Source organism: Choristoneura fumiferana, chromosome 29, assembly GCF_025370935.1.
Source record: "Choristoneura fumiferana chromosome 29, NRCan_CFum_1, whole genome shotgun sequence".
NCBI lineage: Eukaryota > Metazoa > Arthropoda > Insecta > Lepidoptera > Tortricidae > Choristoneura > Choristoneura fumiferana.
Genome location: NC_133500.1, coordinates 1,947,023 through 1,974,003, shown reverse-complemented (window position 1 = coordinate 1,974,003; position 26,981 = coordinate 1,947,023). Strand labels below are relative to the sequence as shown.

The following is a 26,981-nucleotide window of genomic DNA, read 5'->3' as shown; positions in this document are numbered from 1 at the left end:
ATCGAACCCGGAACCGGAACCTCAAGTTTCGTAGTCAGGTTCTCTAACCACTTGGCCGACCGGTCGTCACACAGGGTGTTGTAAAAGACGATTAAGGAACCTAATCCTAATTTCCTAATTATAAATGCGAAAGTTTGTGTGTATCCCGATATTCTCACGGAAGTGAAGAGTGGTAGACTGGCCGTCTTCAAATCTAGGGTGAAAGAAGAGTGGAACACTGGCCGTCTTCAAATCTAGGGCGAAAAAAGAGCGGTAGACTGGCCGTCTTCAAATCTAGGGTGACAGAAGAGTGGTACACTGGCCGTCTTCAAATCTAGGGTGAAAGAAGAGCGGTAGACTGGCCGTCTTCAAATCTAGGGTGAAAGAAGAGTGGTAGACTGGCCGTCTTCAAATCTAGGGCGAAAAAAGAGCGGTAGACTGGCCATCTTCAAATCTAGGGTGGAAGAAGAGCCGTAGACTGGCCGTTTTCAAATCTAGGGTGAAAGAAGAGTGGTAGACTGGCCGTCTTCAAATCTAGGGTGAAAGAAGAGTGGTAGACTGGCCGTCTTCAAATCTAGGGTGAAAGAAGAGTAGTAGACTGGCCGTCTGCAAATCCAGGGTGAAAGAAGAGCCGTAGACTGGCCGTCTTCAAATCTAGGGTGAAAGAAGAGTGGTAGACTGGCCGTCTTCAAATCTAGGGTGAAAGAAGAGTGGTAGACTGGCCGTCTTCAAATCTAGGGTGAAAAAGAGCGGTAGATTAGCCGTCGTCAAATCTAATGCGAATGGGCATTTTTTTTTATTAGGCAAGCGTGCAACTTAGTCCACATCTTGGCTTACTATAGTAGTCCGCTGTTAAGAAGTCAATCCTGACACGTGTCACTCCCATACTGATTTTTTTTTTATTCGACTGGATGGCAAACGAGCAAGTGGGTCTCCTGATGGTAAGAGATCACCACCGCCCATAGACAACTGCAACACCTGGGTATTGCAGATGCGTTGCCAACCTAGAGGCCAAAGAAGGAATACCTCAAGTGCCAGTCACGTCAAAAAGGAAAACATTGACGTATTAATAGTACCAGGATGACAGGTGTCAGGATTGACTGATCGAGCGCAGGCCTATTTCTGTATAAAATAACCTAACCATAAAAATTTCAGCTTTTTTTGCTGACTGTACTTGCATTGTCACTCAAACTAAGTTTGCATACCAAATTTCAATTTGATGCCATTAACCGTTGAAGAGTTCCGTCCTGCGGAGACGATCCTGGCCAGAATACCAGGATGGCACTACCAGATTATCGTATTGTCACGCGATTTAAATAAGTATTCCAAATTTCAAGTCAATCTGACTACTGAAAGTTGGTCAAAACTTGACTTGCAAGATTTGATTACAGACAGACAGACAACGGACAGGTAAAACTAAATAAAAGCTTGTAAAAAAGATAATAAAGTTTTTCAACGGTGAGTTTTGACTTTTCCTTTCTCAACTTCTTTTCTTTCTTCAACTTGGTACAAAAGAGGCATTTACCACCGACATTCTAACTTAATTAGTTTCACATGCTCACGACAACTCGATATACAAACTCAAAAGCCACTGAAAAACGTCCTAATGGTCCTTGGAGCATTAAATCAACCGGAGCCACCAATAATGACCGTAATCCTCTATAACAGCGATGCACAGACTTATTAGTTGTTAGGACCGATTCGGACATATGAGCTGAAGGGGGGCGCAGCTAATAAAAACATGTGCATAACCCTGGTCTATAAGTATTTAGCTAAAGGCTAATGCGGTCATACCCGTTATACAGGATTCGAATTTATTAACGCAAGTCCCTTAAGGATTCTTTGATTATTTACGTGAAAAAAAAACTATGTATTATATATACAATACACTAAGTCCTTTTTAGAAATAGTGACGAGAATTCGTGTTTACCCATATTTTTGACTCCGGGCAAGATCGTGTCCAGAGGGGCAATTGCGTGTAGTTTCTGGCGCTCGCGATAGCAATCAAATGACAGATTTCGCATACAAAAACTGTCATTTGATTGTGATCACGAGTGCCAGAAACGTTAGACAATACGGCCTCTGATTTGGCTTCATGCTATGGTACTAGAAGTTTGTGTGGAATTTCGCACATGCTTTTGTATAAACGTTACCCCGTAACGTCCTTGAAGGAATTTCCGAGTATGGAGCTAAAACCTCTAGGTATGTGCGACTGTGCTAGTGTGTGAGAAATTAATGATAATGTTTGAGAATTTTGTCGTTTTCGTAAAATGGGGAAATTGCATTAGTATCTCCGTTTGGAGAACGTACGTAAAGTATTTGTTTCGTTATAAATACGAGTGCGTATGACGCCTCCGTTGGTTTAACGTTCCAAGTAACGGCCCAATAAACTCTAAAACTTAATTAGACAGTGGCATTTTACCATCATTAAGGCGCCCTAGATCATAAACTACCCCGAAAGGCGTAAAACGTCGCAACTTGACGGAATTCGATTTAGGGATGTGACGTTGGGGTTAAAACGTCGATTAGAGAATAATCGATTTTTTGTTGATGTTATCGACAGCTTTTTAACATAAATCGACAAAAATAAACTTATAGCTTTACATACTATGTTTAGTCCTAGTGATAATAGTTTCACATAGTATTTTAAGGGTGACAGGCCCTATTACTGCGAAGTGCAAAATTCCAACTTCATATCTTGTCGTACCGCTGACGCTAATATTATTTAATACGAGAGTGAGAGGGACAGTACGACGCGAACTTCGATTTTCGAATTTGGTAGTAGCCCCCAGAACTCTGTGCAAGATTCGTCCGTATCACTACCTACCTACCACCATCTTTATTTCTAATCAAAATCATGCCGCCCTCCAGCAGAGGTTGCGCTGCTGTATTTCGGCATGGAGAGTATACTTCATGGCCGGTGTTGTTACTGGCACGTGAGGCATTCTATCTTAGCCCTCTAGGCTAACAACGCATCGGCTAATCTTTGGTGATGCAGGTGTCCATGGGTGGTATAATGCTTATTTAACAGGTAACTTTAGTTTTCCGCCTAATCGCACTATTATTTTGAATATGAAAGTAACTCTGTCTGTTACCTCTGCGCCCTTAAACAGCTGAACCGATAAAGATGAAATTGTTAAATAGATAATGGGGTAGCAAAGCAATACACGAATTTTTTCGCGAACGGAGTCTCGGGCAACATCTAATTCATGTAAAAAAATACTGCTTATAACTGTATCGGCATTATAGTAACCAGAATAAGATTTGTTGGCGCTTTACTCGCAATTACTGAAATTATATTGTAATGGCCATAAAAAAGTTTTCTCATAAAATCCAATCTGTTTTCTTGGAAATGCTTACAACACTGACCGTTGGGGTTCCAACGATCGTTTTTCCCATCCCTAATGCGGACTCCCTAATATTCAGTTTATGCGTCGCGTGGCGTTCATTACTGCGACCGTAAAAAAGTTATGGCAAATGTGAACGCACTTTTATTTACAATTATGTAGATCTGGGAATATTACCCCGAAGACTCTTTCGGTTGTGTGCATTTGCCCCAAAACCTTACTACATTGCGGGAAATACCGTCGGTCGCGTTACATTGCTGCGGTTCTGAGAGACTTGCTGATACGAGGCCACGCTAGCCCGCAATGTATATCGACTCTCACGACATTTGACACATGTAAATGAAAATTCGGCTTTGTTCTGGATCGAAAATACAAACTGAGACATGGATGCACAGAAAAACCAGAAAAAGAGACCAGCGCTGGGAATCGAACCCAGGTCCTCAGCAATCCGTGCTGCGTGCTATAACCCCTACACCACCGCTGGACAGGAATTTAGACACGAATTTTTCCTATGCATACATATCTCAGGTTGCTTATTTCTACTACGCTACTTATGCAGCAGCACTAGCGACATCTATGTTTTCGCTCTCATCGAGAGACGTCACATTCTATCGGAACCAACCGCTCACCCAGACAAGAGATGTCGCTACTAAGCAATCAAATTATGATTGGTTATTTGGTCTCTTTTTCTGGTTTTTCTGTGCATCCATGTCTCAGTTTGTATTTTCGATATGGTTTCACGGGATACCCGTAAAAGTAAACAAATTGGAGTTGAAATAAAAATACAAAAAGACTCCAAATAACCAATCATACTTTGTTCTGGAGCCGTCATAAAACGGTACTAATAAAATATATTTAATCTCGCGCGGCTTTGTTTTCACCGCAGTTTAGGAGCGTTGTTGCTTGCTTATAGCTGAGTTCATTATCATCATCATATCAGCCGTAGGACGTCCACTGTTGGACATATGCCTCGCCCATATACCTGCAGTTGCTCAGTTGGAAGAGGCCTCTGGATCCCCAATGAAACGCGGCTTTAACCAGATCATCCGTCCATCTCGTTAGTGGACGTCCTACGCTGCGCTTGCTGCTGCGGTCTCCATTCCAGATCTTTTCGGCCCCAGCGGCCATCTGTTCTCCGTGATATATGGCCTCCTTATTGCCACTTCAACGAGCTAATTCGCTTAGCTATGTCGGTGAGCCTCGTTGTTCTAGTACTTTCCTCATTTCTGATTCGATCCCGTAGAGATATCCCGAGCATAGCTCTATAGCTTCATAGTAAGGTTCTCTAAGTACTTGGCTATTATATCCGGTCGGTATTAGATAGCGGCAATTCAGTTTGGCCAACCCTAACTCCGAGTTTTTCGAAATTCATGCGCGAAATTACATTTGAAATTACTATTCCCCGAAGCCTTACGGTGAAGGAAAACATCGTGAGGAAACCTGCACATACCAGGGAAGCAATTCATTGTGTGTGAAGTTCCCAATCCGCACTGGGCCCGCGTGGGAACTAAGGCCCAAGCAGGAGGCCTGTGCCCAGCAGTGGAACGTATAAAGGCTGGGATGATGATGATGATGAACCGTAACTGAACCAAAACTTCAATTTAACGCCGAAACTAAAACCGGAACCGCATGTTCGGTCACTAGTGACGGCTCAGTATGCCCGTAAAATTGTTTACTACAATGATAGATCCCCGGGTCTCACAAACTCTGCGCCTCGTCCGTCCGCGCAGGTGCCTGTTTGTATACAGCTTCCCAGGATCATCGGGGTATTTTTAGAGGAAGGAACCGCCCGCGGGCGTGGGAAAAGAATAGGTCTTTCTGAATTGGCCTTAGGCCTCATCTGCACTTTACATCAGGTGAGATAGGGGTTAATCACCGTCAGTTTTCTAAACCTATCCTTCTCTTTTCTAGAGCTATCAAGCCCGGCACAAGCTGGGGCAACCTTTGCTAAATTCTTCAGCTTCCTTCGATTATTCTGGCAACTTTTTTTACATGAAAACCGGCCAAGAGCGTGTCGGACACGCCCAAAATAGGGTTCCGTAGCCATTAAGAAAAAAATAAGTAATATTTTTCTAAGGATTTCGTATTTTATACGGAATCTTCCAAGTTTAGGTATATTTTTATACCTTAGGCTGACACTTACTCATAAACTACTAATAATTCTGAAGCAAACTTAGCCGTTATTGTTTTCCTTGAAAGTTTGATATACTTTCTACCATCCTGAATTTTTTCAAAATTTTCCACCCCCCGGTTTAGATTTTGGAGGGGGGGGGGGACGCTCGATTTTATTGAGCATTTTTAATTCAAATAATAAAAATGTGTTAACCCTGAGTGGTAGATCTCCATTTTGCCATTTCAAATTCTACCAATTTCTACTAATTTTTGTATCCTGCTCTACCGTTTTGCCAAATTTGTATGTGACAACACTGTAGGTAAAAAATGTTTCTATTGGTTCATGATAAAGACAATTCTTGCAAGACATCCTCGCACAACTCTGATGGAATGTTGCGAGGAATATGTTTTTCACTAACCAACGCTCCAATTTACCTCGCCTCGCTCCGCTCAGCTGTTTCCACCAGAGATGATGATGACATGTAATAATGATATTACAATAAAAGAGTATGAGTATGAGTATGAGTATGATGAGCTGTGCGAGGATGTGTAAATGAAGGTTTTCAAATTGTTTAATGAAAACACGCCAACCCCAATCCGCACTGGGCCCGCGTGGAACTACTGCCCAAGCCCTCTCATTCTGACGGGAGGCCTGTGCCCTGCAGTGGGACGAATATAGGCTGGGATGATGATGATGATGAATGAAAAACACGTCCCTCGCAACACATTCTCTCACAATATTGGTGGAAACTGCTATATCCGGTTTTATTTCAGTACTAGCCACCCGCGACTCCGTCTGCATACAATTTCTTTATCGCTATCCCGCGGGAACTTTGAAATTTTCCGGGATAAAAACTATCCTATATCCTTCCCCGGTACTGAAGCTATCTGTACCTAATTTCATCTAAATCGAATCGGCGGTTTAGACACAATACAAGTAACTATATTACTTGTATTGTGGTTTATACCACGCGCCATATAAATCTGCCTAAAAGTTCATTACTATAGGTACTAGGTAGTCAGTTATGACGCATTTTTGAAATACAATTTTTATGCGACGTCTTTACGTTACTCCCGGATTGTGTTCGAATCACTTAACGGTATAGTACCTATTCAATTATTGGAATTATACCTACACAGTTTTGTGGTACTTGTCGGGGCAATGAACTTTTAGGACAAAGTTAGGCGGCGTTAGGTATAGACGTGATGGGTTAATCGCCGCGTCCGCCACAACGAGATGGACTGATGGCATGGTTAAAACCGCGGGTTCTCGGTGGATGCAGGCCGCTGCCAACCGAAGCACCTAGACGTCTATGGGGGGAGGCCTATGTCCAACAGTGGACGTCTCACGGCTGAGATGATGATGAGATAACAAGCAGACTTACAAACTTTCGCATATGATATATGTCAGGTTTCTCAAACTTATCGCTCCACGTACCCCTGTTAAAGTTTCGAAACGATAGCGAACCCCCCCCCCCCCCAAAGAAAGTAATAAATTGACTGTTGGAGAAACTAAAATAAAATACAAAAGACTCCAAAAACCAATCTTAATCATCTTGCTAGTCTTGCAGCCTGGTGGTTTTTGGAGTCACGTAAACCTGTCGCGAACCCCCTACCGTCGAATAGCGAACCCCACTTTGAGTAACCCTGATATATGTAATAGTGGGATTATGATGATAAGTGAACCCAAATCGCACATAAACAAGTTACTCAACATTCCAGTTCACTACCACTACCATGAGTTTACAGTGACCGTACTCGATAGCGACGGCGTAAATTATTTGTATGGAGAATTGTACAGCGCCTCTATAAATAATTTACGCCGTCGCTATCGAGTACGGTCACTGTAAACTCATGGTAGTGGTACAGGCTGCCCCATCTGCGCACGCGTTGTTTACGCTACACCCTTTGATGTTGCCGTGTTTGTGTTAAGAGAACCGTGGCGCCCACTGCAACTATTTACATACTTTATTTTCAGAATTATTTAAAAATAAACTAGAGGGTTTGGTGCTCGGGCGAAAATGAGCTAAGATCGCGGTGGAAGACTGACACGTCTCCATCATTCTAGTCTTATATATAGATGCCCACTGCTGGCATAAGCCCGTCACAATGTGTAGTGACTTAGAAGAGAGACATTATTATCTTTCGTTCTGTGTTGATAAATACGGCAGGGCTACTACGAAACTTGAAACTCGAAGTTCGTGTCGTACCGTCCGTCTCGCACTCGTATTAAATTATAAGTATAAGTGTCAGAGGGACCGCACGTCACGAACATCGAGTTTCGACTTTCGTAGTAGCCCTGCAGGTTGTTCTTTAACCGTACCCGTGAAAATGCTCTATCCTGGTACGCTATTCAGTTTCCTCGGCTTTGAATAAATAAATATTTATTAAGAACAGCAATAACACATACACTACGAGTAGAAGAACCATGGCGAGAAAACCTGCTTTCAAATAAAAAAAAACCGCATTCAAATCGGTTCACCCGTTTAAGAGCTTCGGTGCCGCAGACAGACACACAGACATACATAGCGGTCAACCTTATAACACACTTTTTGCGTCGGGGGTTAAAAATACAAACGAAAACACATAGATGCTGTTATAAAAAGGTCCCGGCGTATCGCTGGTTGTAAACCAGCACCGGTCTTCCGCCGCCACAGAAGAGTGAAATCACGGAAGGCCATAGAGAACAGACAGACACAAAAATTTAGACAGATCATTGTTATAAAGATTTGCAATGGCCGCAATCATCCCTAGAATCAAAATCTCGCCAATAACATTTGTAAATCATGCCAGGACTCGAAATAAATAAAGAAAAAAAAACAAAATATTAAAAATATTTTTGAACTAGACTGCAAAGAGCTTTTATATATGTTTTTTTTAGTCTACTGCTAAGGCAGTGTTGTGTTTCGGCGTGGAGAGTAAGACAGCAGGTGAAATTACTGGCACTTGAGGTATCCCATGTTAGGCCTCTAGGTTGGCAACGCATCTAACATACCCCTGGTGTTGCAGATGTTTATGGGCGGTGGTGATCTCTTACCATCAGGAAACCCATTTGCTCGTTTGCCATCCAGTCAAATAAAAAAAAGGCTAGTAAGCCTTCTAAATATAGAGTCAATTAAATATACATTTAAATGGCATTAAGTTTGAGTAATGTTTCTTTGTGACATGTCGCCAGTAAAGAACGGAGTTAATCGTAAATAAATGACTATGGCAGTTACATGAATTACATAGTTATCCATGTTCGTTGCTATCTGCAACGCACTTGCAGTCCTAATAATGCTGTAGGAGTCCATGGGCGGCGGTGATCACTACCATCAGGTGACCCGCATGCTTGTTTGCCAGCTATTCGATGAAAAAAAATCTAAACCATAATGTGGTATCTAAACCAAATATTATTATGATTTGCATACCAATGAAAAATTAAATGAAATTTTCTTTTGGCGGAGTCGTACGATACGGCCGTTTTCAAATATTTTGAATGGACTTTTTTTAAGAAACCATTTAACCCCCTTTCTGCTTTACGGGTATTTTTGTAACATTCAGTATATTTTTTATATTTTAATCCAATCGCGAAGATTACAGAGCTTCTGGTGCAACTTATACTTGATTTGAATAGGTATTTAAAACATTTAACTTGTCTATCATTATAATACAAATTAAACTAGTGTACCTATTAATTTTACTTATCAATACAGGAATGTAAATGTTTAGATACTTTATTGGGGGAATCTCAATATTTTAGACACCAATTGACGTTGTTTTGTTTACATTTAGCTAAATACCTATCCAAACCAAGATAGTGAATTATTAGATCAGCAAAGTCTCACAGCTGGTTATAAGCTGATGTTGAGAAATATGAGCCAATGTTTAAGTTCTTAGTAACCAGACAGATTAGGTTACTGCGTCGATTACAGACCGTGACATTGTTGTTGAGTCAGTACTTAGTACCTGCTGTGAAACTCAAAAGTAGCTTTAGCATAAGCGTACTTGCAAGAAATATCATCCGTGTTTTTTTTTATTTCCGTTAAATACGATAGATGGATTTGTTTATTGTTAGAAACTATATGATAATAAGTTTTAGGCTAGGTAATATAAAAACATGATTTTCATAGTCATTATTGTAAAATTCCCAAACTTGACGGATTACATTAGAGTTTAGAGAGAAATCAAACAAACTCACTGTAAGAGTAAGGTCATTGGTGCCTTAGATAAATTCAATTCATTTGACCTATAGAATATTCCATTAATGGAAATCTGAAATAAAACGGCGTACCTGTAATAGGTCCAAGTCCCATATGACGATTCGTTTTTTTATATTTATATAGTTTTATTTAAGTATTTATTACTCGTAATTTTGGATCCTTGCTATATTTTCCTTAAATGTATAACTTTTTAATTTCAGGTACCAAGCATCACTCGGCTCATAGAATCAGACAGCCCAATAGCCGAAGACATCGCGCCGCTAATGGTAAGATTATTTAAACGTTTGTAAACAAATAGGGGCACATTGCTCGCAGAAGGTTCACGAATGGCGACCGCGGACCGGGAGACGAGCTGTCGGTAGGCCTCCAACAAGATGGAGCGACGACCTGGTTAAGATCGCGGAAAGCACAAGACCGGTCTCAGTGGAGAGCCTTGGGGGAGGCCTATGTCCAGCAGTGGACGTCTTTCGGCTGACATGATGATGATGATGATGAAACAAATATACTCAGCAGCACAAAATTTGGCCCACCCTTCATACAAAATTACCGATTCTGCATACATTTGAGGCCTAGATTTTTGCCGCTCAGTATATCTTGTTTATTTGTTGAGATGCATTTAAATCCCTCTATGGCTTCTTTAAAAGAACTTTGACAACTGAATGTAATCTACTCGTCAATAGATGGCGCGCTGCACTTCGAACCAGAGCCGTACAGCAAGAAGCTTGAGCTTAATAGCTCGGGGAAGATACACTGCAAAGTCGCCGGAGGAGTAGCGCCTTCGGTAGAATGGTTCTTGGTATGAAAAATATTTCTAACATCGTTTTAATAATAACACCGGTGATAGATTTTTCGTTGTCAGTTTCGAAGCGAACTCCTAAGAGCTAGTACATATACCTGCAATTGAATTTGGAATAGACGTCTAATCACTAGCTTTAGGAAATAAATAAAAAGATCGAATATGAAGAAAATTTATTTAGCCAAAAGTTAATTACCAATTAACTGACTGAAAAACACAGTGTAAAAGTGAAGTGCATATGAGGGAGGCCTATGTCCTACGTCTGATATTATGATGATGTTGAAGTTGACAAGCACTGCTTAGTTTGGGATTAGGTCAATTAATGGATGTAAATTATCCCATGATATTTAATTTTGATAAATAAGGGAAGTGCACTAGATGACTGGAAACGTTCACAATTGTGTCTCTTTTCACTTTCCCACTGAAATAGCGGTAGGCCACTTGTACACACACGGTTTATCGCCGTGAAAATCTACGGTTAATTCGCCGCGTGTAGGTTTTCACGGCGATAAACCGTGTGTGTTCAAGAGGCCGTATGCTTCCGCTACTCGCCACTAGATGTCGCTAACTCCCATTCCAGAATACCTCGGAACCGCTACCAGAGGGCGTTAGCTCTGCCAACGGCACGCTACTGGTCGGCGCGGCAGGCAAGCGACACGCCGGCCGGTACACTTGCCGCGCTAGCGATGGGAACACTACCATCACCGCTGAGATACACTTGGATGTGGTTGGTGAGTGTACTATGCAGACTGATAATAATGGATGCTTGGAAAACGGATTAGGAAGGAATTAGGGTTTTCACTGCGGCGAAATATCGCTAGATGGCGTTACTATCGTGAGGTCCGTTTGACGTTTGCTTGCGATTGGCTCATTTAGTTATTTATTAACGCCATCTAGCGATCCTCTCGAAATCCTCTGTGTGTGTGTGTGTGTGTGTGTGTGTGTGTGTGTGTGTGTGTGTGTGTGTGTGTGTGTGTGTGTGTTGTCGCATAGGTAATTTGAAAACAATGAATAATCACTACATGGGAAAATCGAAACCAGAGGCTGTCTTGTCTAACGGCTGTCTTGTGCTTGTCTAACGTTTCTGGCACTGGCGATCGCAATCAAATGCCAGTTTTTGTATGCGAAATCTGTCATTTGATTGCGATCGCGAGCGTCAGAAACGCTAGGCAATAAGGCCCCTGTTCTCATCATTCCATTGTCATGAGAAAATGTACAGTCGCTGAAAATAATCTAATGATAATTTCTGATAGGAAAAAGCATTCAACGCAATATTCTGTCGCAACTTTATTCAAATTGACGTGTATATACAAAAAAAAACCGCCCAAGTCCGAGTCGGACTCGCGCACGAAGGGTTCCGTACCATTATCTATAGAACATTAGACATTAGCAAAAAAACACGATTGTTGTATGGGAGCTCCCCTTAAATATTTATTCTGTTTTTAGTATTTGTTGTTATAGTGGCAACAGAAATACATAATCTGAAAAAATTTCAACTGTAGCTATCACGGTTCATGAGATACAGCCTGGTGACAGACGGACGGACGCACAGCGTAGTCTTAGTCTTAGTATCAGAACGATATTGGAAAAAAAAATGTTTATACCACGCATCCCGGAATGACGATAAACTGCTATCAATTTCCATCCCCAGCTCCATTTCTGTTGAGAAATCCGCTGGTCCATAATGTTCAGAAACCTCAAACACAACTCTGCCCCTTTCAGTATCTCCGAAAGTGATCGAGCCCTCGCCAGGGTCAGAAGTCCACGTGGCTGAGACCCAGGCAGTGATGCTGAACTGCCGCGCGGTGGGGGACCCGCCCCCCACCACTCACTGGGATCGGAATCTGACCATACTGCACCAGCAGCGTAAGTAGCTATGCTTCCCTAAAGTCTCTAAAAATAGGGGGGTAAAGTAGGGACAAATGTAGCAGAAATCCAAGCCTTTTTTCCTCAACTGTTATTGGACCGGAACCTGTGTATACGACATTAGCCTTGAGCTATGCATAAAAAGCCCTAAGCTCATCGACATCTATGTATAGACAGCATGTTTCTTACATCAAAACGGCGCACAAAATTTGTACACAGCGCGGATTTGTGAACCTTTCACTATAGTTTGTTGACGTGTGTGACAGGGGTTGTATCAAAGTAATATTGATGATTGATGCGCCACGCGTTTTGATCCAAACACCCAGTCTAGTGCCGTAAGGTACATATTAGAAGATGTCAATGCCTAAGCTATATAGGACAAGGGCTTAGATTTATGTTGCATTTTTCAAGGTCATGTCGGAAAGTGAAATTTCTTTTTTTTTTGCAGAGGATGACGTCGACGTGGAGGGAGGTGTGAACGCGTCGATTGCAAGGTACTTACAAATTCAAGTCAAGTCAAGTCAAAATATCTTTATTCAATTTAGGGACAAAAAAACTACCGCCGGTTCGGAAAAACCACTGTTGAGAAGAATTCGGCAAGAAACTCAACGATGTATATATTTTTAAACAGATTTACAATATAAAATGATATTTATACATCACAAGTATTTAACACAACTTTATTTTTAACACAGTAGGTTCGCTATTTGAAGGGATCGCTAATGAGGATCGGAATTATTTCCAAGAAGAAGATAAAAGTCTATCACGAATAATTATTGGAGTAGACACATTAACTTATAATAATATATTAAGAAGAGTTCTATCAGACCACATTTTTAATTTTCATTCAATTTTTATGGAATAATCGAGTAAAACTAACAAAAATGCAACGTTGCCAGCTCAGCAGGTATAAAGGCCACAATGTATTTTTGTAAATTTGTCAGCGTTCTAAAACGTCAATTTACTTACAGGGTGATACTACTACACAACGGGTCGCTCTGGCTGCGCGCGGCGCGGCGGACTGACGCTGACCGGTACGGCTGCACGGCCGGCAGCGCCGCCGGACTCGCCAGGACCGAACTCACGCTCACCGTCCACCCCGGTTAGTATTACACGGGATAGAGAGGGATGCAACGTGTATATCCACTTGACAGTCTGACGATACCATGGATACCAAACCGTCCGTGGATACTTTAGTGTCGTAAAGTTTAAGCTTGATTTTGTGAATAAATCATAAATGACATGCTATTGTTTTATAGTATTTGAATGAATAAACATTAATTTAAGTCTCAGTATTTCTTCTTTATTCAAAACCTTGTAGTTAAAAATTTATGGATACACAGCGCATTAAAATGTTGTAATAATTGTTTCTTTTCTTTTTTTCTTAGGTCCTCCTTTAATGAAAGAGAAAAAACTATATGAAGGTAATATTCACGTGTTTCAGAGGGCACGGTGACAGAAAACGCGGGAGAGGCGGGGGGCGGAGCGGCGCGGGCGGTGTTAGTGGCAGCTGGAGTGGCGGCGGCTTATATGCTGCTGGTGCTGGCTCTGATGCTGTACTGCCGTCGCCGTCGCCGCTCCCGCCGGCAGAGAGGTCAGTGACCATTATACAGCACGCGAACACTCGCCACCCATGGTGCCATAACGTCGTTGATACTGCAATACCGCCTAAGTCGTAACAAGCACAAGCTACTACTACTGTACTGACACTGTAGTTACTAAGGGTGAAAAATAAACTAAGATTGGTTTTTTGGAATCCCGTAAAACCTAAATTGAAAATACAAACTGAAATATAGATGCACAGAAAAACCAGAAAAATAAGACCAACACTGGGAATCGAACCCAGGTCCTCGGTATTCCGTACCGCGTGCTATGCCGCTACACCACTGCTGGTCAACGGTACAGACACGAATTTTTTTTTTTTTTTCAATTTTTGAAAAATAAACCTTGTAGAAATAATAGATTGTGTCTTAAGGGCGGTAAATAACATTGATGTGGATGTTGCTGAGTTTGCTTCTATATGACTCATAATTTTACATGTAGAGGTTACTTAAGTAACTCACTCTAAGGGGCTGTTTCATCATCCATTGATTAGTGTTAACTGACGGTTAAATGTGATGCTGTCTCTATTTGTTTTGTTCGAATAGACGGAGACGGCATCACATTTAACCGTCAGTTAACACTAATCAATGGGTGGTGAAACAGCCCCTAAATGAGGCAGATATATTTGCTTATCTATGTTCTTGTCTTTAAGCTGTGAACTTAAGTTTAAATCTTCCTTGGTAGGGGAAAAAATGGAGTTGGAGATGGCGGAAGGGAGAGAGAAGTTGGTGGAAGAGGGAGACGAGAAGCGTCGGCCCAACGGGGCGCCGAACGGCCGGGCGCATACAGAAAGAGACAGTGGTAAGACTTGTTCTAATATTTGAACTATTTGTTACTGTGCTGTTGCGAGAGGCCACGATATACAGTGTTTTTCTTGATTTCCAGTAACTTGTCAAAAATTGACAAAGCAATTTGAATCTAATTGTTTCGAGAATAAAGTCAATTTTCATAAATTTAATTTTTATTACAATCTTTTTTTTTGCTGACTGCACCTTTTTGCTTACTGTACTTGCATTGTCATACAAACTACATTTCTGTACCAAATTTCAAGTCAATCGGACCACAGGAATTGAGTCCAATTTAGCTTCCAAGATTTGACATTATATAAATAAATCATAAAAAAAACAAATTGTTATTGTAATTTAGTTAATTTGACATTGTTTTGTTTAATTTAATTTAATTTATTTTCTGTTAAAAAATGAAGACAGAAATTTATAAATACAATTTTGAGATATGTACAAAAACAACAAACAGGGCACGCTAAATAAGAACCTGCAAAAAAACAATCTTTAGGGGCCATCCATAAAGTACGTCATATCAATTTTGACCATTATCATCCGCCCCCTCCCTTGTCACATGTATTGTTATGAAAATTGTCCCAGTGTCACAAACCGCCTAACCCCCCCTTAAATCATCATCATCATTATCATCCCAGCCTATATACGTCCCACTGCAGGGCACAGGCCTCCTCTCGTAATGAGAGGGCTTGGGCAGTAGTTCCCACGCAGGCCCAGTGCGGATTGGGAACTTCAGACACACCGTTGAATTGCTTCGCAGGTTTGTGTGCAGGTTTCCTCACGACGTTTTCCTTCACCGTAAAGCTCATGGTAAATTTCAAATGTAAGTAATTCCGCACATGAAATTCGAAAAACTCAGAGGTGCGAGCCGGGGTTTGAACCCACGATCCTCTGCTTGAGAGGCCATAGGTCAAACCACTCGGCCACCACGGCTCTAAACCCCCTCCCTCGGCCCCCTTAAATGTGTGGCGTGGTTTACTAATGTATCGGCGAAAATTATTTAGCAAATTATTAACTCCCAAACTATTTATCCCATATTTTTATTTAGGCGAAATATTATTTCCCAACTCAACGTTTCGCACTAATATCATTTTCCAACTAATGATTCAATAAATTATTATTATGCAAATTATTATCTGGAATTTTTTTAAGATGTCATTTATGTTTTCGTCAAATGTATTGATTGGCATACCTTGATTTAGCAACTTATTGAATGGCATCCAACCTACTTTTCTAGTGTCATTTATCCTGGCTGCTATAAAAAAAACCTAACATCGAAGGCTAAGGCGGGAGCTACGCTCCGCTTCGCTCCCGCCTTAGCCTTCTGAACCTAAACTATCCAAGTCGCTTCTGCTCCAAACCGTCTTGCTCGCTCGCTTCGCTCGCTCGCACAAATCAAATTAAAGTATAACTTTGCAATGTAAAAAATTGCCCAAATGTTATTTGACAATTTGTTATTTCTCTAAGCCAATCATTTGCTACATAATTATTTGCCACATAAATGTGTGATGCAGTAAAATTATGCAATGTAAAAATGTTGCGAAATAAAAAAAATGCGAAGTAAAGTTATGCCAAATATTAGTTTGCTAAATGAAACTTTGGCGAAAGGTTGGTTGCTAAGTGAAATTTTGCGAAACATATTTCGCCGAAAAGGCAGTACACCGTGTGGCGTAATTTATAGATGACCCCTTATCAGTATAAATGAGTTGTTTCACAGGCGCCGACACGTCGGAGGTTTCGGGGGTGTCGCGGGCGTCGCGTCGCGGCTTGGAACAGCTCGCCGCTCCGCGGGACCTGCTCACTGAACAGATCACACTTGGTAAATAGTAGATTATTGTCGTGGCATGGAAGTCAGCAATTGCTGGCTGAGTATGAGTAACTCATAAGAAACCAGCAATTGCTATTCCAGCCGAGACTAGTATAAAGCTTTTCTCAAAAATGGCGAAGCAAAAAAACTAAATTAGAATAAACTTTTCCTCATAATACATTATGACATTTAATTTTATTCCAATAAAATGTTTATGCTTTCCCGCCTTTTTTCATTAAAAAAACTGCAGGTGTATTTTTCCACCGAAAACACAAGCTGTTTCAGATCGAATAAAAAAAGTCCTGGATTACTAACAAAATAACTGTACCGGTCGTTTGAATTGGCTGTATGCGACTTGTGCCAGCATTTCCATGGCCCTTTTAACTTTTAAAAAAGTTTGCGACTCGACAATAATGGTATTTGTATGCCACATTATTGTCGAGCTAGCGAGCTTGCAATCTGTTCACTTCCCTTTCTGATATGTGAAGTACGAGTACTTTTACGGTCATTTTTGAGAAAAATATTACTTAACCATGTTATAAGTCTTTCTTAGAGCGCCAAAGAATATGTGCCCCATCGGAAAGTATTAATGTAAATGTCATGGAGAGTGAGTGAGTGAGAGAGTGAGAATGAGCGTGAGTGAGTGGCAGTGAGCGTGAGTGAGTGAATGACAGTGACTGAGTGAGAATGATTGAGAGTGAGTGAGTTAGTGAGTGAATGAGAATCAGTGAGAGAGAGAAATTTCGTTTAATAAGTATTATATTACTTTCAACATTTTACAGTTTTTCATATACAAGTTAGTGTGTAAATTGAGGCTTTTTCCTAGGTCGTGGCGAGTTCGGAGAAGTGTCTCTAGCCCGCATCGACGTTTCTGCGTTGAAACGTCTGCGTAACCCGACCGTTGCTGCTGCCGCGCCGCGCAGCCGACCCGTGCTGGTCAAAGCTCTTAGCACTAAGGACGAGGTAACAAAACTGTTTAAAAAAAAAGAAAAAAAAACTTTGGCTTCCTAGTTTAGGACTTCAAGGAAATTATTGTGTTTGTAATAGTGATGTAACGAATGACATTTTTTGAACATTCGCGAATGCGAATATCTGCTACCGACATTCGCGAATGCGAATATGAATGCGAATGCGAATATTCAGTTTTTCGTTTTGGCGCCAAATTGTCTATGGCAGTCTCGTTCGAACGAAGTGCGTTCCGTTTGTACTTTGTTCCGAGAATTACCCAGTTTATACGAACGCATCGCAAAGTAAATAAATAAATAATACCAAATGATTAAGTGAAGACTGATAATGTGATTATGATTAAGTAATTTTTTTGTACCTATAAAAAACATAAAAATTGATTTTATTAACCTATCTTTTATCTAATAATTGTATTTTTTCTGATATTCATATTCGCAAAACATTCGCAGAAATTTTGCGAATGCGAATGCGAATATGGAAAAATATGCGAATATTCGCGAATGCGAATGCGAATATTCGTTACATCACTAGTTTGTAATATGATTTGTTTTTATTAGCAACACTCAACGAAAACCAAGATTTCTTTTAAAGACTTAAGGGGCTGTTTCACCATCCATTGATTAGTCTTAAGTGACGGTTAAATGTGATGCCGTCTCTATTTGTTTTGTTCGAATAGACGGAGACGGCATCACATTTAACCGTCAGTTAAGACTAATCAATGGATGGTGAAACAGCCCCTAAAAGTTTTAACAGTCGAGTATTAATCGTCCTTTTCAGTCATTTAGTATAAATCCCATAGTAATCGTCAATTTTGAAAATATATGTTATTACAAGCTTTTAAAACTTGCCCTGCCTGTTGTTTTTGTTTCGGTCAAATCATACAAGTTCATTTTAACTCACTTCCAGTGATCGGTTTGACTTGAAATTTTGTATAGATGATGGAAATTGGATGACAGTCAACAAAACATCTTTGTAATATACATTGTAGAAAAAAACAAAGTAGGTTCAATAGCTTGTGTTAAAAAATAATTTCGTAACGGAAATTCATTTTATAAAAGAAAGTTACGCAAGGAACTCTTTAGATGTTTATTCTGTGGGCACCACTGTCAACCATGTCAATGAGGGCTATCGCGTATGAATTCGCCACTAGAGGCGCTAGTGTAGCGTGAGGTCTCCGAATTGTCAAATCTCATAGTTTTTGGGTGAGCTACGCGGGTTTATTTATAATTAGAATAATTTTGTGAATATTTTGCAATATCTGAAATTAATTATGGCAAATAAGCGTTCCGGGGCAATGAATGTCTGTGTTTTGAGACAGTTTTGTCTTTCTGAAACCTTTGTCCTCCCTTTTTTCCGAACAAAACGGGGACTATGCAACACTGTGGCATGCTCGATATTTTTATGGTACGTTTTTAAGGTGTATTAAATATGATTTTAATCTAAACTTTGTTTTCACGCCCGTAATAAAAGACTTTGAAAGCCATACTTAAAAACCTCACGCAACAGTGCGCCATCTAGTGAGACAAAAAACGATAGCCCTCATTTCCTTAACCTTTTCTTTGGCAGGGTCTGTGCTGTGAGTTCCGCCGGCAGCTGGAGTTCTTCGGGCGCGTGCGGCACGAGGGCGTGGCGCGGCTGCTGGCGCTGTGCTCCGACGCAGACCCGCACCTCATGGTGCTCGAACACACGGACTGGGTAAGACTAGACAGAATAAGGGTTGGAGTACATTCCTAAACTATTTTTTTATAGTCTTACTTTTTTGTTGAAAAATGTCTTTATTTCTTATTTTATTTATTTTCCGTCCCCGATCCCGTGTGGTGTCGGGTTAGAATTACACCTCTCCATTCCTTCCGTGGATGTCGTAAGAGGCGACTGAGGATATAGGTGGATTCGATTTGTAGCATTCGAACATGGCGGATGTAGTCAATATCTAATTTTGCTATTTCTGTTTCTTTGGCTGGTTGAAGTATAATTTTGATAGTGTTTTATGCGGCGATAAACCTTAACAGTGAACAGTGATCACAATATTCTATATTGCTCTCGTGTCTGACATTTTTTAATGCGCAAGTTGTGTCCACGTGGTTTCTGGAATTTTACTATCAAGTTGCACAAACTACAACCACCGTACAACGTCCCTCTAAAAGAGAGTTTACTTTGACACTGGCGAAATTGTCCTATTAATTAGGACAGAAAAGCCATATTTTAAAAGAGAAGATGAAGAAGAAGAGGATATAGGTTAAGGTATACCGTAGGCGACAGGCTAGCAACCTGTTACCTGCGCAGTGGCTCAGGACATAAAAGTGCAGTACAATGTTCTGTCTGCCACGCCCACGCTGGTGCAGCGCGAGCGCCATGTTCGGTGCGGGGCGCCGGGCTGGCCCGCGCTGCTGCCACCAGAAGGGCCATTTATGCTTCCTCTAACACACTGCTTGCAGCTGTGAGGGAGTGGGACGCCCCCGCTTCATGAGCGCTGGAGGAGATACCATAGACCGGTCATCGCGGGATCGGGTTAACCCGCGATGTTCATCTAACCTAGGCCGACCGATTAAAATTGCATGTTTGTTTGTTGTTTGTTGATTTGGCTACAATTTTGATTTGGTTGATTTCATTCAATTTAATTTGTAATTGCAAATTTCATTCAATCTTATTTCATTTTATTCATTATTTAATTTATTGAATCAGGCGTTACTTTGCGGAGGTCCATATCAATGAACTAAAATAAATCGCTATGGCTATCGTAAGGTCGCGGGTGAGCAAGGAAATTATTTTCATTCATTATTAATTTTTAATTTTATTTGACTTTTCATTAATTGTCATTGATTGTTTTTAAGGACTGGAAAAAATATATCATTTCATTTAAAACCTAAAATTGCTAAAAGCCTTAAACGTTTTTAATTTTGAACAATGAATGTTAACACGTTTGGCTCCGGCAACGTTATAGTTGCTATGCCGGCAAAAATTATCTCAGTCACGAATGAGTGTTACTGTACGAATTCTGTTGCCACACTCGCGTTCGTTGGTTCGAATTGTCCCATGAGACTTGTGGACGTCCACAGGGCGACCTGAAGAGCTTCCTAACGGCGACCCGGTCCCCGGAGCAAGCGGCGCAGTTCGCGGCGGGCGCCGGCGCCGCCAGCGGGCCCGCGCCGCTCTCCGCTCAGCACTGCGCGCTGCTGGCCGCGCAGCTCGCAGCCGCCGTCCAAGCCGCCACCGAGCAGCGACTCACGCACAGGTAACACAGGACAAGCAGTGCCGTCATTATACCGACCGTAGCGGTGAATGACGTCACTAGAACACCTACGAGTACCGTATAGATAGATAGATAGATAGATATAATCTTTATTCTTCAAAACAAAGACATGGCTTAGTAGCTAAAGAGTAATAAAACTAACAATTAAATAAAAACATAAATTAAATAACAATTAAACAGATCAGACACATAAATGAGAAGCCATGTGATGCACTGAAGAACAGGCGCTGGCTCAGCATTGTGCTGCGGTAAGCCGCAGCGCTGTTATGCTGCCAGTACCCATACCGAGTATGACGCCGACCAACGTGATAAACTCAGACCAATCTCGTCATCAAATGAGTTTTATCATTCAGTGGGATCGTAAAGTAGCAAAATTTATTTAAGTATTTATTATTATTTAAAATGTCAGAAAAAAAAAGTGTGAGGTGTGAGGTGAAGGGGGTTCAGAAAAGTTCAAGATAAGAGTCTCTGGAGAGACAATAAGTGCAATCTGAGCTTAATACGAAAGTTTGATTTTGACTCAATGTTTCGGAGTGGTGGGGGGATATTATTCCAGCACTTAGTGGATTGTATGTGTTGTTCGCAGGGACATCGCGGCTCGTAACTGCTGCGTGACGTCGCAGCTGCGGCTCAAACTGACGCACGCAGCGCTAACGCGCGGTCCTGACACCGCGCACTACTACAAGCTGCACCATCAGGTAACATACACACAAGTGCTAACACTCACTCGCTCACGCACTCACTACTCACTCACTCACTTGCTCATTGTATTGTATAATTCTTTATTTTATATAAAACACATAAAAATAACAGTTTACACTGAGAGACTGATGTAGGTATAAAAGCGAACTTATCTCAAAGTGATCTCTTCCAGTTAACCTTTGGACCATTGACAAGACAACAGAAACAAAGACTATACACGACATGAAAAGTAAAAAGAACAGAAACCTTAATAAATATAGTATTAAAATACACACTAATACCTATATGATAAATACAATAAACTAAAATATCGTTACTACTTAAAAAAAACTCGTAGGTACTTCAAAATAGATAATTTTTCCGAGTGAACTTTATTAACATTATAATCAAGGTTCAATTTTGTTGTCATATTGATTTTAGATACGAGATTTTTCCAAAGTAGTGACGATATATCAGCGCTCATCCACTCACTAGCTCACTCGTCCACTTACCCACTTATTCACTCATTAAATCGCCCACCCACTAAATCACTCACTAACTCACCCACGTACAACACTTACTTCCTTAAACTTCCGCACATTTACTGTACTCCTCTTCTAAATAAAGTTTTGTTGAATGTTATTATATTAATGGTTGTCGTCGCAGGTGGTGCCGCTGCGCTGGATGCCGGCAGAAGCGCTGGAGGGCGAGTACTCCGCCAAGTCCGATGCCTATAGTTTCGCTGCCACTGTCTGGGAGGTAAATATACCTAAGGCACTTGTCCCACCGCCGACGATGAGCGAGAAGCGAGTAGAACGAGTAACTAGAAACGAGTGGGCGAGCAGCGAGAAGCGAGTGTAGTTTTTCGCTGGCTGTAAGCGAGTGTTTGAGTGCGACGGGCGATTACTCGCTCCACTCGACTCGGCTCCTGCGGGGCGGCCGCCCAAGCTGACATCGCTGAGCGAGTATCTATAGCTCGGCGAGTTTTATAGCTCTTGTCGCTGCGACAAAAGATGTTAAGAGCGAGTTTCTCGCCGACAGTGTGAACAGACAGCGATTAACTATTAATATATGTGTTCTCTTTACTCACACAGGATCTTATTGTCTTTTGTTCGTTTCTTTGAGCGAAAAAATATCGATAGTCAATCTTCCTCGCCGGCGGTGAGACAACTGCCTTAATCTTGGTTTACACGAACAAGTGCCTACCTCCATCTAGAAGTTGTACTACTATAGCATTTTAGAAATATTAGGACTAATAGAGATAAAATTTAATTTATTTACTACTATACTTGTCACTTGTCGGTTGTTGTGAACAATGTGAAGTGAAAAGTGCCTAAAAACAGTCAGTCAGTCAGTCAGTTTGTATTTTTTATATGGCTTCACGGGATACCCGTAAAAGTAACAAATTTGGAGTTGAAATAAAAAATACAAAAAGACTCCAAAAAACCAATCATAATTTGATTGCTCAGTAGCGGACATCTCTTGTCTTGGGTGAGCGGGGTTCCGAAGGGAGTGTGAACGTCTCTCGATGAGAGCGGAACATAGATGTCGTCGCTGCTGCTGCTGCATAAGTAGAAACGTAGTAGAAATAAGCAAACCTAAGATATGTATGCATAGGAAATTCGTCAGTCGTCGTGCTCCTACGGGTCTAGTCCAGCAGGTCGTAGGGTTAAGCACGCAGCACGGATTGCTGAGGACCTGGGTTCGATTCCCAGCGCTGGTCTCTTTTTCTGGTTTTTCTGTGCATCCATGTCTCAGTTTGTGTTTTTGATATGCCTAAAAACAATTCTTAAAACGAGTCGGCGGCAGTAATCCATGGCGAAGTCATAACTACTAATACCATTATATAACATCAATGTGTAGACGGCTACTTGTCACTCTGCCTGCAGACAAATTTGACACCAATTTGACCTAGCCCCAAACTAAGCAAAGCTTGTACTGTGGATACTAGGCAAGGGATAAACATACTTATATAGATAGATACATACTTATAATCATCCAAGACCCGAGAACAAACATAAGTATTCGCAAGTCCCTATCATACACCAATTGATAAGTACTAAGCCCGTGTAAACCTAGCATTACATATTATTATTTAGTGCATAATGATGGCTATGATAGCCACTATACCTCGCTGAGCAACTCAGAGTCTATTTAGAAGGCCGTTTGTTATTCCTATTATGCTGATAGCAATCTTCTGTTTCAGATCTACACAAAAGCCGAGCTTCCATTCGCGAAGCTCAGCGACTCGACCGTCCTAGAGCGGCTAAAGGGAGGCACTCTCGAGTGGACGGTCCCGGATTCTATGCCGGAACCGCTCGCGAATTTACTGGTAACTTTTTTAAATGTTCTGTAGAAATAGAAAAAAAAACTTTATTCTATAACTGTGTATGTAGTCGCTTGAAACTATAGGTACTAATATACTCTTTGGTCATGATCCGTCATGGCGACCAAATATAAAGAGAACTGACGTTGTCAAGCTGAGCTTTGAGCTAGTGTCGCCCCCTGCGCAGAGCTTTGCCTAATTTATGCCCTCTATAAGCCAAATTTTGAAGGATGTTTATAATAGGTGACCCTCTAATATTTTTAATTCTAAGAGTAGTTTATTTAAGTCTACATCTAAGTTACGTAGTCTTACAAGGAACCCTTATAGTTTTACCATGTTCGTCCATCTGTCCACAACTTAGAGACTGTTAGCGCTAGGAACCCGTTATTTAGCATGGATATACTCGTACATATTGTAGATACTAAACCTGTGCACATGTGCGTTCAAAATGTATGAATAGTTATGACAGCGGCACTGGGCGAAATTCCGAAAACGCCATAATCAAATAAGGAAATGCATACAACCGCCTTTTATACTCGTAGGTATAAATGTATTTTTTTAATTCGTCTCCAGAATCGTTGTTGGAGCGTATCGCCGACGGCGCGGCCCCACTTCGACGATATTTGCGCTGAAGTCAACGCCGTGCTGCAACAAGCAACCGCCGCCGCCGACGGAGCTAACGCCACCTAAACACACTGTTTCTAAAATTCACAAATATTCCTCCGAAAATACAGTCACTGGCACCAATATCTGACACAGCAAAGTGTGCATAAATATCTGACACGACTCTATTACTATGGGCCCATAACCTTTTAAGATTAGAAATAATCTTGCGAATAAAAGATCAGCACAACTTTGACATGACTTTTATAAATAACGTTTTCTTGACATACAGAGAACAGAAAAAGACAAACCATAGACAAACATAAATCGAAACAAACCTATTAGCACAATAAAATAATCTAACAACTAGGGCGGTAGGACATGTAAGATTTTTGCACGCTCCGCTGTGGCAGATATTTATGCAGGTGACTGTAATAATCTACCGACAGTATCAGTTTTCTGAAAACATACTTTTTTCCAAAGTATCACTCTTTCGAAAAGTTCAATCTTCCAAAAGCGTTATTCGTCCCAAAAATCATAATTCATTTAACCTTTTGGATGCCAACGACTCATATACGCACCGCAGGTTCCACGCCAACGACCTATATATACGTCTATTACTTCAATGCAAAAGCAACCTTTGTTCAATTGTGTTAATGTTCAATTTTAGGCATTGCAATATAGAAGCCTGGCGTATGGGTAATGTCTTTTGTATTTGACGTGAAAAGGTTAATGCGTTTCATGTGGTACATAACATGTTACATTTTTTAAATATATTTTTTTATCATCCCCTCTTCCAAAAAGATCATGCTTCCTAAAGTTCACTCTTCCGAAAGCGTAATTTCTTCCAAAGCATCAATTCGCTCTCTGCTGTTGAATCTCATAAATGTTAACGTTATTTTTAATAAATCAGAACCTAAAGGATATTTTTTTAAATAAATATCTATCCTTTTTTTACTTACATAATTGTGACTGTGATACTGTATCTCAATGTCAGGTTATTCAAATCGATAAAAAAAGTTTTAAGCGAATTAAAAAATTTCACCCATTCCCCATTGTATGCCTGTACAATGTAGACGTGTGCGCCGATGCTAAAATCTACGGCGGCGGGCGCCGGTCAAAAATCGGCGGCGGCGGCGTGTTTTCGGCGTGATTTCGGCGCGGAGATTTTAAATAGAACTGTTAATTTGTAGACTAATTTTTAATGACAAGATTAGGTAAAATGTACAGACAGTGAAGCTTTAATTGACGCCTTGCAGCGGCTGTAATTGTCACGGACAAATATCATTTTGTCCACCCGTTTTGGACTTAAACGGGACCTTTTTTCTTCTTCTCTTCTTTAAGATTCACCGTACGTAGGTAGTAGAACTCGGAAGCTCTCGGAGTATACCCTATGTATGTATGAGTAACCTTATGGCTGAACGACGCTCGCTTCGACTGCAGTCTCCCGATGATGCTGAATAGACAAATTTCGAAATCCTTGCGACACGATATTCGTACCTTTAATACTGCTCGTGTTAAAGATACGATTGAATGGAATAAAGGCTCTAAAGTGTTCGCAAGATGACACGTCTATTGAGCAAAACCAAATGACAAAGTTGAAGAGAGATGATGGCAGTGACATGGACTAAAGCGGAAGTGTTGAAGGAAATCGAGGAGTTCTATGGACGGCTCTACGAGTCGGTCACTAAGCCTGTTTTCAGCGCGGCGACTCAAGACCCAAGAGCCAAACTGTCCCGACACTATACAGAAGATATCCCGGACATCAGTCTGTACGAGATAAGGATGGCCCTGAAACAGCTTAAGAACAACAATGCGCCGGTGAGGACGGAATTACGTCAGAGCTTCGGAAGACGGGTGGATCACCGGCTCTTAAAGTCCTTCAGAGGCTCTTTAATTCCGTCTTGCTCGAAGGCACAACGCCAGAAGCGTGGAACAAGAGCGTTATGCTGTGATCTTCCTTCATGAAGGGCGATAACACCCTATTGAAGACCTACAGGCCATCTCGCTGTTGAGCCATGTTTATAAAGCTGCTTTCCAGGGTCATTTTATATCGTCTCGAATGCAGGGTCGATAGCTTCCAGCCAACCGAACAAGCCGGGTTCCGAACAGGCTACCGTAGACCACATTCATACGCTGCGGCAGGTCATACAGAAGAACGAAGAGTATAACTTGCCGCTATGTCTAGCGTTTGTGGACTACGAGAAAGTCTTTGATTCGGTCGAAACGTGGGCGGTGGTAGAGTCTCTCCGACGATGCCGTATCGTATCGACTATCGATATATCGAAGTGTTGAAGTGTTTGTATAAAAATGCCACTATGTCGGTCCGAGTACAGGAACAGAGTTCAAAGGCCCCCTGCCCTGATGCCTGATGCCCTGAAAGAGGCGTAAGACAGGGAGATGTCATATCTTGGACACTGTTTGCTGCCGGTTTGGAAGACGCCTTCAAGCTTCTGGAATGGAAAGGGACTAGGCATCAATATCAACGGCGAATACAACATCACTCACCTTCGTTTTCCGACGATATCGTGGTGGTCATGGCAAAGTCGATGGAAGAACTCAGCACGATGCTCCAAGGCCTCAATCGAGTCTCCCAACGGGTGGGCCTTAAAATGAACAGGGCAAGACAAAGGTCATGTCGAATGTC

General features: G+C 41.3%; 1 protein-coding gene across 1 annotated transcript in view; it reads left to right on the top strand.

The window, feature by feature from the left end:
- LOC141444301 (tyrosine-protein kinase-like otk) overlaps positions 1-26,276 on the top strand; it is a 59,810-nt gene extending 33,534 nt beyond the window's left edge. Inside the window, exons 3-18 of the mRNA XM_074109827.1 lie at positions 9,841-9,906; positions 10,321-10,436; positions 11,017-11,167; positions 12,159-12,302; positions 12,751-12,796; positions 13,274-13,404; positions 13,747-13,896; positions 14,589-14,705; positions 16,419-16,520; positions 17,335-17,471; positions 19,041-19,169; positions 20,531-20,706; positions 21,311-21,422; positions 22,072-22,164; positions 23,612-23,737; positions 24,305-26,276. Of these exons, the coding sequence (XP_073965928.1) occupies positions 9,841-9,906; positions 10,321-10,436; positions 11,017-11,167; positions 12,159-12,302; positions 12,751-12,796; positions 13,274-13,404; positions 13,747-13,896; positions 14,589-14,705; positions 16,419-16,520; positions 17,335-17,471; positions 19,041-19,169; positions 20,531-20,706; positions 21,311-21,422; positions 22,072-22,164; positions 23,612-23,737; positions 24,305-24,421 (1,913 nt within the window). The 3' untranslated portion in view covers positions 24,422-26,276. The remainder of the gene's footprint in view (positions 1-9,840; positions 9,907-10,320; positions 10,437-11,016; positions 11,168-12,158; positions 12,303-12,750; positions 12,797-13,273; positions 13,405-13,746; positions 13,897-14,588; positions 14,706-16,418; positions 16,521-17,334; positions 17,472-19,040; positions 19,170-20,530; positions 20,707-21,310; positions 21,423-22,071; positions 22,165-23,611; positions 23,738-24,304) is intronic.
- The last annotated feature ends 705 nt before the right edge of the window (positions 26,277-26,981 follow it).